The following is a 13,287-nucleotide window of genomic DNA, read 5'->3' on the forward strand; positions in this document are numbered from 1 at the left end:
CACCCCTCCTACCTCCTGGGAGCTGCCATGTCCCCAGCCAGATACCAGCCCTGCTGCCAGACCTGGTTTTAGACATCCAGCTATTCCCCCTAGGAGGTCGGTGTCTGGAAAGCAAGGCACGGAGGCTGGGGCTGCCAAGGCAAACACTGGCTCTGGGAACCACGGGTCTGGCTTGTCCCCTCCAGCAGGTTCTTGCAAGAGCCCTGTTCAGCTGGCTGTGTGCCCCTGGGGGACACAGGCATCCCGCTGGCCCTGTTTGCTGGGGAAAACAGGGACCTGGTGCCCCTGCAAGGTCTTGCATCCTTGTAGTAGCTTCAGCCCTGGAGCTGCTCCATCACCGTGCAGGAGTGGGGTGGGTGAGCACCAGCTGCAGCCCCCAGCCTTGCTCCTTGCCCAGGCATGGCTAGGAAATGCAATGGGCACTGCAGAACAGGAATGCTGGCTCTGTCCGTGCATTGTGCGTGTGGGGAGCATTTGGCCACAGTGGCATCCCCTGGGCTCAGGCAGCTGGCAGAGCAGTGGGCACGGGAGCTGCTGGTTTCCCCTCTGCTGGTGGCACTCCCAGTGGCACGCAGCCTTTTCCCAGGCGTGGAGGGCTTGTCAGCGTGGTTACCAGGCCAGGGAATGGGCTGTGTGTGTCCATGTTTTGGTGAGGTTTCTATGGAGATGTGACCCCTCTGATGCTTTAGGGGATAAGGCTGCTGTGTAAATCAGCACGGTGTTGCTCCGCTGGCTCCTTCGCTGACCCACAGCAGAGAGCTGGGCCCTCGCAGCCAAACTTTAACAAGTTTGCCCCATGCAGCAGCAGTGGTGCTGGGGTGGAATGTCCCCATTGCCTGTCCAGGACCTGGCACAGCTGCCAGCAAAGCCCTTGGCATGAATCCAGCTCTCTTTGCAATCATTATTTACCATCATTAATTAACAAGCTTAATATACCAGCTTTTTTGCTAGCCCGTAGCAATCTCCTGCAGCAGGGAGTTTCCCCGAGGGACTGCTCAGGCTGATTTTCTTCCCCGCTGCCCTGCCTGCAGCTCAGTCGGGGGTTCACCCCCCGCAGCACCCACCTGACCTCATGCCATGCACCCAGCCCGGCCTGGCAGCCCTGACAGCATCCTCGCCGAGGGCGCTGGCCCTGGCCCCTCAATGGGGGCCAAGCAGCAGGCTCCCGCCCCGGCACCTCCGGGCAGGATGCTCGCTGCAGGGGGGAGCCAGGCACGCCTCGGGCCTCACCCTGAGAGCGTGGCCAGGGTGGGATGGGAAGGAGCTGATGCAGGGCTGCTAGGACTAGGTAAGTCAGTGGTCTTGAGACAGGGAGAAAGGCAGTTTGGGGTGGCAGGGATGGGAGGGGATACCCTGAGGGCTGGTACCTGGGTTAGTTCTGGGTGTGAAGCGATATGGGGCAGGGCAGGTGGACCATCCTGGCTGCTGCCTGCTCCTAGGTGCAGCCATCAAATGCAGGATTTTATTTTGGTTTGCGGCTGGCTTTTTTTTTTCCTCCTCCTTTCTTTTTTTGCTGACATTCTCTCTTCCCCATGAGAGTTTTACTGGGGGAATGCATTAAAATTAAAAATAGAAAAAATTCAGCTCCGCTTGCGCAAGGGGGTGCCGGGAAGCCTAGGCGGACAACCCGGCTGCTCAGGCTCCAGGTGGGCGATGTCTCTTCACTGTCCTCCCACCCTGATGTGGTGAGGGGGGCTGGGCACCCCTCGTGGCAGAAGGTGGCCCCCAGGTACAGCAGGTACCCGCAGGGTGGGTGTTAAGATGAGGAAACTGAAGGATGTAGCGGGGCTTTGGGATCACACGTGGGGGTTATCTGTGTGCGTGCTGAGGGGTTGTCCCTGCGCGGCTGTGTCGGTGTGGGGACCGGGACACTGACACAGCAGAGTGGCACTTTGCTCGAGCAGAGAAGGCAGCTCTGGCCTCTAATCCTTGGTGCATTTTTGTATTTAGTTTTGGGAGGCCTATGTGAGCTGAAAATGCTCATTCACTTGAGGCTTGGAAAACATCCTTCCCCTCAGGGATGTCAAATTTTTTTTTTTCAGCTCAGACTTGCTAGTGGGATAAAAAAGTTGGAGGGCTCTGGTGATTACAGACATGGTCTCCAGGGTACGGAGGAAAATAGCAAGCAAAGTGGGCACAGCTTTGCTTGGAAATCTCCCAAGTCCTGTGAACTTGTCCTGGGCAATTACCCTTGCTGGCCCCCAGCCTTCCTGGGAGCCAGCAGAGCTCAACAGGGAGCTGAGCCTTGCAGCTTCTCACTGGGCACAGGGCAGGGATCCCACCAGCTGCCACAATGTACCGGTGGTCAACCTGTTGTGAGGGCAGTCTGGGTGACAGGTGCCAGCCCAGGTATCCCTGAGCTGCAGGAGAAGTAGTATTGTCACCTAGGGGTGTTTCTCAACAGAAGGCTGAGGTTGCCTGCGCCACCAGAAATGGGGCTGCATCGCTCGCCCTATCATTAGTGACCCAGAAAAAGGACGGGTGAGTGTACAAAGCCTGGTCCCAGAGGGGCATGGCAGGCTGCACACACGGAAAACACCAGGGAGGGACTTGGCAGGGGTAGGAATGATAAGGGCAGGCCTGTGCTACATCTGAGCTAGTCTGTGCAGGGAAGGGAGGTGTGACCCTCACGGAGTGGAGGGGCTCCTGAAATGCAGGGAGATGGCAGGACAGCACAGCCGTGACTGGCAGCACGGCTCTGATATGTTGGGGCCGGAGCAGCACAGCTGGACAGCCAAGAAAGACAGATTTAAAGCATTTGCTGGGAAGTCAATAAATAGGAGCCAACAGGGATGAAGTGCTGGAAGATGTGATTTAAGATGGGATATTAAAAGCAATCCAGTAAGCCCAACTTGCTTCTACAGGGGCCAAGAACCAGCTCCGATACTCCCTGAAGTCAGTGGTGTGGCTCTCCCTGACTTGGCCGGGCTTTGGCTCAGTCTCAGGGGGAGGTTAAAGTACTGGGTGTAAATACTGAAGAGGGCGCAGGAGAACAGGCAGGGATGAAGGAGGAGGAATAGCATGAAACCAAGTAGAGGAGGGTTTGGGCTGTAAGTGCACTGGGCTGTCACGCAGGGAGGGCTGCTGGTGCATGCTCTGGCTCTGGCACTGGGGAAGAAGGAGCTGGCTCTGTTCCTCAGCACCTTCCTGGCTTGTTGGTACCTGTGGGCATCCCTGAGGGAATTTCTCTCCAGGATGTAGGCTGGGCTCTGCAGCAGCCTTTACATCCGCAGTTGGTTTCCAGGTGGGGTAAGAAGCTGGGGGACCACCCTGGGGGCTTGGGGGGGGCTCCTGGAGTGCCCAGGGGCTGCTTGCTGGGGGAGAAATGCCTGTGCTGGTGGGATGGAGGTGTGCACAGTGCTAATGGGTGTGCAAACCTGCAGCTCCTCCTCTCCCTCTCCTCTCTGTTGCTCTGTCCTGACCCTCTGTTTTGCTTGGATAAGGCAGAGTGGAGCAGCTATATCCGTCTCCCTTCCCTGTACCACCACCACAGCATGCCCACACTGAGCAGTGTGCTGACAGAAAGAGCAAACACCTCTGCACCCCTTTGCCTCACCTCCAGTGAATTTTTAACCAGTAATAAAAGGTGTGGCGTCAACAGCCTGGACCCAGCCCAGAGCAAACGGTGCTGCTGGGTGAGCATCCCGGGGCAGGACAGGGCTGGGGAGGTGGTCCCTGGCACTGGTCCCCTGTGAGCAGCCCCTGAGCTGTGCTCACACTCCCTGCCAGCCCCCAGCATGGATGTGCATCTCCCCAGCAGCCAAAGGAGATGCCTCACAGGTGCTGGGTGACTTCCCAACACAGTGGCATTGCTTCTTTGATGATCCTGGCTGGATTCTACAGCCCCACAGAAACAACCAGAGCTATGCCAGGAAAATGCACCAAACCCTCCCCCAGCAGGATTTAGCCAGGAGGTTTCCTTGGGCTGCCACTAATGGAAAGCTTGCAGAAAAGAGCAGATGGTAGTGAAGACTTTGGCCAGACTGTACACAGGCAGACTGAGAGAACAGTGCCTGGATGAGATTGGAGGAGATTTTCCATGTAGCTGGGACTTGGAGGGGTTGGAGAGACAGGTAAGGGCTACTGTGCTCTTCTGTCCCAGATGGAAATCCCAGATGCATCCCCAGCATGGCTCTGCATGGGCAGCCCCATGCTCTGCTGGCAGCAGGGCTCACCCCATCCCCACCCAGTCCCTGTGACGTGGGGCAGTGCCTTGCCGCGCCGGGAGCTGGCCCCTGGGCTCCTGGGTTTGTTATTGCTTGCGCAGTGTAATATTAACTGTGTGATAATCATTCACGCCCTTGCTCTTGAGATTGAGAGCTGACCTGACAAGTGACTGCTGTGGGCAGCCAGCTGCCTTATCCAGGCTGGAAATATTTTTACAGTTTCTGCTAGAAACAGCCGTGTGATGGCCCGCGCTTACGGCGGGATGGATTCCCCACTCCATCCAGGATGGCAGCGAGCACAGATTTTGGCACAGCAGTGAGCGTGTTTCGCAGGTTCAAACCCTTTGGGGGTTTACAGCACCAGTGGCAGCGTGCTGGTGGATGTACTGGGCTCCCCTGCTAGCGTCCCCCAGGGTGGCTCTTTCTGAGGCCCCTCCCCAAGCCCCCAACTCCTGCACTGCCGTCCTGTTCCCAATTACTCCCAGCCATCGGCCGTCTGTCAGCTTTATGAAGACATACCCCAGAGTTTTTCCTTAGGGTGTGATTTGCCCTGACAGCTGCCTTCATGCTGTTGTTTTCCCGGCTCGCTGGTAATGGGATTAGCTGTGTGCAAATCCGGAGGTGACTGAAGACAAGTGGAGGGGAGTTGGCACACCGGCCCCCCGCCGCAGGGTACTCCGTGGCGCTTCACAGGGCCATGGCGCCGGCATCTTGCAGGCCTTTTGATGGGATCATGCGTCTGGCAGCTCCCCCCAGCCTCTGCTGGGCTTTCTTTGAGCCACCCTATAATTTTCTTGTCAAATGGGCTGGGTAGAGCATATTTTACAACAAATTGTCTTGGCTGAGTGGGCCCTTGACTTGCACAAGTGTGGGCTGAAATATGGCCAGGGAAGGAGATTTTGCAGGACTTGCAGTTGTGCGAGTGCTGGGAAAACACCAGCTCTGCCTCCAGCCCACCACTGCACCATGTGCCCTGACAGTGCAGCATCCTGCTGCCGCTCCGTGATTTCCCTGAGTCACGTTTTCCACAGGGGGGAACCCAGCTTGGGAGGATCCGGGGCTGGGGAAGAAATTAGATGGGGTGTCCTAGCCCTTGGACCAGGGTGCTGCCATCCTCCAGGTTGCGCCTTCCCTGGTGCCATTAGCTTCCCCCCGTGCAAGCATGCTCAGGGGGCTGTGATGTGAGAAGGGGGGCAGGAGGAGAGCTGGGAGCTGCCGCCCTAGCATATGGGCTGGTTTGCTACACGGAAATAGCTGTTTTTTTCTTGCTGTGTTAGCAAAACAAACACAAATCGGCTGATGTTACCCGCCCTGCCTGCTAAAATGCTGGTGCGTTTTCCAGTCATTACTCTGGTAACCACCAGGGGCCAAATTGCTTGAGGGGGATATTTGGGTGGCAAACATGTGCCCAGAGCTCTGGCATTCCCCAGGTGTTCTCGCCTTGTGCCCTGCCGTAAGAGCTCCAGGGACCCCTGGGGGTTGTGAGGACTTTGCACCAAATGTGCTGCAGATGGGCTTGGGGAGCTGATGCTGGTTCTTGCCTGCGTTTGCTAAGGGACCAGGAAGGGACCCCAGCCATAACAATGCCACCCAAACAAACGAATGGGACAGCCCAGGATTTTTGAGGTCCTCCTCAGGGAGTGCTGGCACCTGATGCTCCAGGATGGAGCCTCACCCACAGGTTCCTATCAGAGAGTACAGACAACTGAGGTATGCTCTGCTCTGATAGTTAAATTAGCTGGAACAAGGTCTTCAGATAAGATAAAGCTGTGGTTTGCTGAGGAGACTATTCTCTGTTGGCATTAGCTGGGTTGTTCCCCCAGCAGGCTATGAACCTTGCTTTGGAGTGGTGCTTGGGCTGGGACCTGGCTTTGCTGAAGAAACCACCCCTGCCCTTCTCCTGCTGCTCCCTGGAGCCGTTTCTGCCCACCACCAGAGCTTGCCCGCTGCCTGCCCTTGCCCGTGTCTGTGGGCACGGCACCATGGCAGTGTCCTGCTGCAGGGGGACAAGCTGGCTGCTGCTCACTACCCCTCTGAAACAGCTCACAGACAGTCACGTCATGGTTTTGGCTTCGTGAAGCAGGCTGGGGTAGCCCAAGGTGTGCATATTCCTGCAGCAGGGCTGGCCAGGCTAAACCAGGGGGCTGGGGGGTGGCTGCCAGACATAAAGCCCCATGTGGGCAGGCCTGGCAGAGAGCAGCACGCGGCTCGGCGGCGCCTGCTTTGTGAGAGCTGCCGCTGGTTTTGTGCCCATTCTGTTGTGTGAATAGTCTCCAGTAAGTGCATGGGGGAACCCAGGCGAGGGGGTGGCTGGGCTCTGCTCAGCTGGGTCAGTCATCATGCAGCACAGTGTGGGGGCACAGGCTGTCCTGGCTGGGACAGGAGTGTTCCTGCCGCAGGCTGAGCCGCCTGTGGGGACTGGCCACAGGGGTGGGCCAGCCAGAGGAGACCTGCGAGAGGCCAGTTTTCAGCCGCAAGCCAGCATAAAACCCACCTTAAAAGGGAGCACAGCTGAAGATGGCTGTCCTAGCTGGGCAGCGGCCTCAAAGCAGCCTGGCACCATGTGGGAGGGGAAGCAGGGCCACTGGAGGGAGGACATACCCTGTCCCCTGTGTTTCATCAGGGTGCCAGTGCTACCCTGCGTGGGGCAGGGATGGGGATCCTGGCCCAAGCAATGCAGCTGGGTGCTTGTGGGGCACTGTGGCTCAGTGCAGGGGGACGTGGTGGGGCTGAAATACTGTGCTTGGTTGTGTTAGGCGCCTCGGGGCAGGAAGGATGAGGAGGAGGCAGGGTGGAGGCAGCAGCCCTTGCAGGACACCCCTCTCCTCCCATGCTGTAAGACACTGTCTCAGGGTGACTCACGCCTTAGCCTGGAGCAGGCTTCCCAGCGATGTCCCTGCCAGCACGGGCTGCTGATCGCCCTGCTGAGCCCAGTGGTGCCCTTGCAGCAGTGTGCAGGAGGCGCTCCCCAGCCTTCGGTGGGGCTGCCAGCAGGTGGGGTGAGCCCTGGACCGAGGGCCACAGTGGGCTCCCTCTGGGAGGGGAGGCTGGAGCTGGGCTGGGTCATAAAGAATCCCAGCTAAACCATGAACTGCACCTCCACGCACAGCCTGCTGCCTCTCCTCCTGCACCCACGGGTGGGCTCTGGTGTGAACAGGGCCCTGTTTGTGCTGGCGGGAGGGCAAGGGGTGCCCTGCATTTCGGGAGGCAGACACTAGACGTCCTGGCACTGTGTTTCACAAGCCCTCACGACCTTTGCAGCACAGCAACATGCCCTGGGGAGGATTGTTTCATACAAAACAGACCTTTGGATAGGCTTTTGGTTTCCTTCGCAGCCAAGCACAAAGGAACAGCAAGTTCTTGCTCCTGATAAAATGACAACAGTCAACGATGCAGATGGGCTGGGTCTCTGCAATGAGCAGAGCCGCGTCCCACACCCACGCCATTCCCCAAGGTCCTGCAAGAGGCGGGTTACAGCCCTATAGCTCCCCTCTGCTTCGTCTCGTTCTCCAAACTTCCCCACGGGCAGAAGTAGTTGCCTGAAGGGTGACTTTTACACTCCCTTGGGAGAAACAGATCTGTGCTTGGAGGGGGCGAGCCCTGGTGGTCAGCATCCCATGAATCATTATCTGGGACTGTGGTTAAATGACAGATGCCAATCATACCTCCAGCCCCGCTCAGAGCAGGGCTCTTGGCCACCTGCCCAGCACAAGCATGGGCAGGGAGCATGAAGGGAGCCAGGGTGCAGTGACTTGGGGTGCAGAGGGGGCATGGCTGCAGAGTGTGGGGTGTGCAGGGGGTGTGGGGTGCAGTGGATGTAGGGGTGCAAGGGGTGTAGGGTGCAAGGGTGCAACTGGTGTAGGGCTGCAGAATGTAAAGGGCATGGGTGCAAAGGGTGAAAAGGGGTGCGGGGGGTGTGCAGGAAGTGCGGGTGGAGGGATTGCGGTGGGCAAAGGGTGCAGGGGGTGTAGGGCTGCAAGGAGTGCAGGATGCAAGGGGTGCAGGGCCCCGCCCTGGGAGCCCCCGCAGGGCTGTGCCCCGGGTGCGTACCTCCAGCTGCGGGCGGAGCTGCACATCTGGGCGGAGCGGGGCGGGGCGGGGCGGTCGGGCAGTGACTCCGGCGGGGCCGGCGCGGAGCATCCCACAGTCGGTGCGAGCGGCGCCCCGAGCCGAGCCGAGCCGAGCCGAGCCGACAGCATGCCCAAGTGCCCCCGCTGCCAGAAGGAGGTCTACTTCGGTAAGGGCTCCTGCTCCCTCCCCGGCCGCCTCCACGCCGCGGGGACCACAGGGCTGCTTAAGTTGGGGTGTCCCAATGCTGCACCCCGCTGGGCTTCGGATCGCGGGCACCCCGATGCTGTGGCTCCCCGGTGCTTACAGGCTCCTGTGCATCTCCGCGCCTCGGGTCCTGGGTGCCCCGTTTTTGGGTGCCCCAGCACTGAAAATTCTTGGGGTGCCCCAAAGTTGTGCACCCCTGCTGCTGTGGGTCTCCGGGGCTCCCCAGGTGGGTGGCCCTCTAAATCCACCCAAGGAGAAGGTGCCTCGCTGCATGGTGTGGGGTGCTGTGGGTAGCCCCAACCTGCACACGGGGCCACGGTACGGCACGTGAGCTCAGCCCTGTTTCCTTCCCAGCACCTCCTGCAGCCCCATGCTGAGGCAGGCAGCTGGGCCAGCCCTGAAGTGTGCTCTGTTTGGAGCCCAAAGGCCCGGCTGGTGCAGCCCCCTGCTCTTTCAGAGCCTGTGAATTTTCCCAAGCACTTTCCCAAGGGCAAATCCTGCCCTCGGGCATAATCCTGGGTGGGTGCATTGCCCACATGTTGTCCTGTGTGGTTTATCACAGCAAGATGACAGCCCTGGGGCATTATTTTTAATCCACTCTTGCAGGCTATCCACGACCTTGTTGGGCTTCTGTCTGCTGCTGGCCTTCAGGAGGCTCTTGGAGCCTGGTGGTCATGCTCAGGTCCTCCAAGCTCCAGGCTCCTGCCCCTTCTGGTGCCGTGGTCCTGCTGTCCTGCCTGAGGGTATCTGGGGCATTTGAGCCTCTTGCGCTGCTGGCAGCAGCTGCTGGAACAGGGAGGCTCCATCTGCCAGACCTCCCCTCTTCCCTGGTTTAGCTGAGCTTGGGGGCATTTGCTGGAGGCAGCTTGTACGTGCTCCGTGCTTTTTAATTTACTGGAGATGAGGGAGTTGCAGTCCAAGTGCCATCCTTGAATTCTGCTCTTTCTGCCTTATTTCTGCTCTGCTTTTGTGTGTGCGCCCCATCTTCCACTTCTGCCCTGCCACAGAATTTGCTGCCTCAAACACAGGGGTTGCTCTCCTTGCCAAACAGCCGTGTATGTTAGTGATGCCCACCCTGGTTGTTGTGCTGGACTGGCGTGGGTGCTGCTGGGGATGTGACTCCTGTGGTTGGGGAACATCTTTGCTTAAATTTGAGCTTAAATTGCTCAAAGCCGCTTGCAGCCAGGCTTTGAGGTTGGGTTTCAGAAGTTCATGGCTCCCTCCTGTGACCAAGGGTCCTGGGGCACCCCATTTACCCATGTGGCTTGATGGCAGCAACTACCAAGGCACTGGTGTCAGTGTCTGCCTCTCCTGTGTCTCTGTGGATCTACTTTGATCCCAAGTCCAGGCAAGCTGGGTTTGCTGTGCCCACAGGTGTGGCTGCAGAGGCGTGAGGACAGGGCCGTTTGACCAAGGAGGAGTTTGGCCCTGTGCTTATCAGGCTGGTCTTACGAAACCATTTCTATTGATGCAGAGGCTGAGGAGGGTTTAAAAGTGGCTGGAGGATGGAACTTGCTGCCTGATTTCTGTGCCTGGAGATAAGGAGTGCTGGCAGAGGAGGCAGGGCAAGCCCTGCTCTAGAGCACCCCGGGACTCTTGGAGCCTGGTGGTCATGCTCAGGCATGACTTGGGCTGCTTTTGGATGAATTGTGTCTGTAGGGATGAGGGGGAGGTGATGCTGAGAGGACTACCACCAGCTTTCCAGGGCAATCTTGCCTGGGTGGCCAAGAGCTGCGGGGGGCCCTGCTGCAGCGAGCCTTGGCAGAGCTCCTGCCTGTGTGTTGGTGCAAATGCTTGTGCAAGAGGTGGGGAGGCTGAGCTCCATCCAGAAACCTTGTGATGGGAGGGCCCCGCCGTGGGCCAGGCTTGGGCTTCTGGGGCTGTTAGAGGGAGGATGCTGTGGCCCCCCGACAGGCTGCAGACACAGGAGGCTCTTTGTGCTGCTGGGCGATGGCAGCGGGGCTGTCTCGTGGCAATTCAGCAGTGCCCCCGCTCCCACCTCTGCAGCCGCCGGCTTGCTCCTTGCATAAGCTGTTGTGGGCATATTTGGACTCCAAAGAAGAGGTGCTCTGGGCTGCCGAGGGCCCCCCCCAGGGCATGCACTGCCAGCAGTGGCTTGGTCCCATCGCGCAACCTCCTTTTGCAGGCATTGGGAGAGTCAGACCTGGCTCTGACTGCGTTTCTGTGTAAAGCTCTGCCTTATCACTTAATAAGTACCCAGGAGTGCAGCTGCTAATAGGACAAGCACATGAATCTGTAGAAAATACCCTCCTTCCCCACCGTGCCACAATTAAAAGCCACCCTGTGTTCCCTGCTCTCTCTATAAACACATCCTGGCCCCAGCAAACAGCACGTTGTCCCCTGCCCCCCGCCGCCTGGGTGCCAGCCAAGCTCCAGCCCCGCTCTGGTTTGCCATGGTGTGTGCAAAATCGGAGCTGTGGCTGGAGCGGCAGCAGCTGGAAGGGACTGGTTTGTGTCAGGTCAGGGCATGGCAATGGCTTTGCCTCCCTGGTCCTCACCAGCATCCCCCCTTCACTCCTGCCAACTCTAGTGATCGCTGGGGCTCCAGCTGGCCGGGAAGATTCATCCCCTTGCAGGCTGATGTTGGAAGGTGGGAGGACCCCAAATTTCTGGAAGATGGATGCAAGTTGGTCTGTCCACATGGATGCATTGGCATTCACCCTGGGCATGGCACAGTGGTTTCAGATCCAGGTGCCTGGATGAACACGGCAATGTGTGCGTGCAACGAGCACTTGGGTTTGAAACATGGTGCCCTCTGTCTTGGACAAACAGGCTTGAGAAAATGCCCAAAAATATCCTCCCTAGGCTAACCTGTCAAAACTGATCAGTGCCTCAACTAACCCATCTCCTTTCTGTGGCAGCTGAGAAGGTTACTTCTCTGGGGAAGGACTGGCACCGGCCCTGCTTGAGATGTGAGAAGTGTAACAAGACCTTGACATCTGGAGGCCATGCAGAGGTGAGGTTTGTTGCCCAAGAGGTCCCTATCCCCTGCAGCTAGGGGCTGCAGGAGGGGTGGGATGGGCAGAGATGGAGCTGGAGGGCAATCGGGGTTGATGCTCTTACTCTTTCCCTTCAGCATGACGGCAAGCCATATTGCAACCACCCCTGCTATGCTGCCTTGTTCGGGCCCAAAGGTAGGGCTGCTGTCCCTGGGGTTGTGGGAAGGAGGGGAAGGGGGGCTCAGGGCTCCCACCTTTTGGTGAGGTGCATCCCTTGGTGCACTCGCTGTCCCACGGTGAGACTGACCTGGCTGTGGCTCTCTTCCAGGGTTCGGCCGGGGAGGAGCCGAGAGCCACACGTTCAAGTAAACCTCAGGTTGGTGCCTCCCTTTGGAGCTCCCCTCCTGCCTCCGGCTGGGAGGGCTGGCCAGGCTCTATGGGCTGGCTGTGACCCCCAGCTCTTGCGCTGGTGCTCAGTAGCAACCTACTGGGTGCCAGCTCCTCCTCTCCGCCAGCCCGAAGTGACCGTCGGCACCCACTTAGCTCTGGCAGTGGACCCAAAAGGCTTTTGCTTTGTGGCGTGTCAGCTAAGATGGTCTCTTCCAGAGCACTGTTGTCCCTGGGATGCCTCTGCTCCCAGCCCAGCTTGAATTCATCCACCCTTCTCTTCCATCCCTCTCCAGGTCTGACGGCCAGGGTTCCCAGCACAGACTGAAGACAGCACAATGCACCGCGGCAGACATGCATTTTCATTTTTAATTCACTCTACACTAGACTAGCATGTTAAGAGCAATAAGTAACTGAGGCTGGGGCTGGTGCGGAGAGGGGCTCCACTCCAGATGGAGTGCTGCCGGGATGGGGGCGTTGGGACGCCCTGCCGGATAGGAAGTTTGGCCAGTATTACTGAAGGCCGCCTGGAGAGGAGACCGCACCCTTCCAGCCAAAACCCAGCCCTGCTTCTGGCATCCAGGTCTTGTGGGTGGGCCCACAGATGTATTTTCAGTCTTTAATAAACCCAGACCAAAAGATGCTTCCCCCATGTAGCAACTGTGCTCTCTGTAATGGGGGTCCCATGGGCCTTGCTTACAAAGCCCTTGCCGCTGGATTAAGGACCCTCCATGGCCTCTGGATCGAGCCCCATGCTGTGTGATGGTTCCATGTGCTTTGGCTCCTGGTGTGTGTGTGGTTCTGCCCTTCGCTGCCCACCCCAGGGGCTGCCTGAGCCCTGGGGGTTGAGAGCCAGCCCCTGGGTGCTGTGGGTGCTGGGGCTGACTGCGCCCCAAGGAAAAGTGTGGTGGGTGTGTTTTCTGGGATTGGGGTCTCCCTGGGCTTGGGGGGAAGACCCTGCCCCGCCCATGGCCTCACTGGGTCTGTCTCGTGACATTTGCAGAAGACTAGAGCATGATGTCTCCCGCCATGAGCCACCTCTGTCACAGGGTTAAAGCAGAAGCATGGACAAGGGTCTGAGATTGCTGACCCATGGTCTCTCTGGCACTCAGCAGCCTCCTGGCCACATCCCTGCCCCCTCACAGCACCTGCTGAAAAGCCATGCCTGTGGGCAGCCCTCAGCTCTTCACTCCTGGATCCGAGATGGCACTTTGCAGCCCTCACTTGGCGCAGGGAAGTGTCTTGCTGGAAGGTGGTTAACTGTCACATTAGGCATACCTAGTGTTTGCTGCTTTCACTCTGAGCCACTGTATGAAAAGGCCAAATAAGGCAGGAGGTTACCAGTGAGGCAGAGCCAGCCTCCCTCGGTAGGGAAAGCAAAGGTGCAGTATTACTAAGCAAGAGCTGTCTTGCAAACGCTTTGCTCTTCTGTGTTTCCACCTCTTTGCCCAGCTGGAAGAACAGCACTGACAGATGTAAAAGATGTTGACTTGAAGGAT

At 58.4% G+C, this 13,287-nt stretch overlaps 1 protein-coding gene across 1 annotated transcript; it reads left to right on the plus strand.

Annotated features, from left to right (window-relative positions):
* The first annotated feature begins 8,277 nt into the window (after positions 1–8,277).
* CRIP1 (cysteine rich protein 1) lies at positions 8,278–12,444 on the plus strand. Its single transcript, XM_064454702.1, has 5 exons — positions 8,278–8,403; positions 11,324–11,418; positions 11,539–11,596; positions 11,730–11,777; positions 12,085–12,444. The coding sequence occupies exons 1-4, from the start codon at positions 8,364–8,366 to the stop codon at positions 11,768–11,770; spliced, it is 234 nt and encodes a 77-aa protein (XP_064310772.1). The 5' UTR covers positions 8,278–8,363; the 3' UTR covers positions 11,771–11,777; positions 12,085–12,444.
* The last annotated feature ends 843 nt before the right edge of the window (positions 12,445–13,287 follow it).

This window comes from Phalacrocorax carbo, chromosome 6 (assembly GCF_963921805.1).
Source record: "Phalacrocorax carbo chromosome 6, bPhaCar2.1, whole genome shotgun sequence".
Lineage (NCBI taxonomy): Eukaryota > Metazoa > Chordata > Aves > Suliformes > Phalacrocoracidae > Phalacrocorax > Phalacrocorax carbo.

Coding starts and splice junctions, on each gene's coding strand:
- CRIP1 (XM_064454702.1), top strand. CDS start 8,364: ATGCCCAAGTGCCCCCGCTGCCAGAAGGAGGTCTACTTCG. Junction 11,419..11,538: donor CATCTGGAGGCCATGCAGAG/GTGAGGTTTGTT, acceptor CTTTCCCTTCAG/CATGACGGCAAGCCATATTG. Junction 11,597..11,729: donor TGCCTTGTTCGGGCCCAAAG/GTAGGGCTGCTG, acceptor GCTCTCTTCCAG/GGTTCGGCCGGGGAGGAGCC.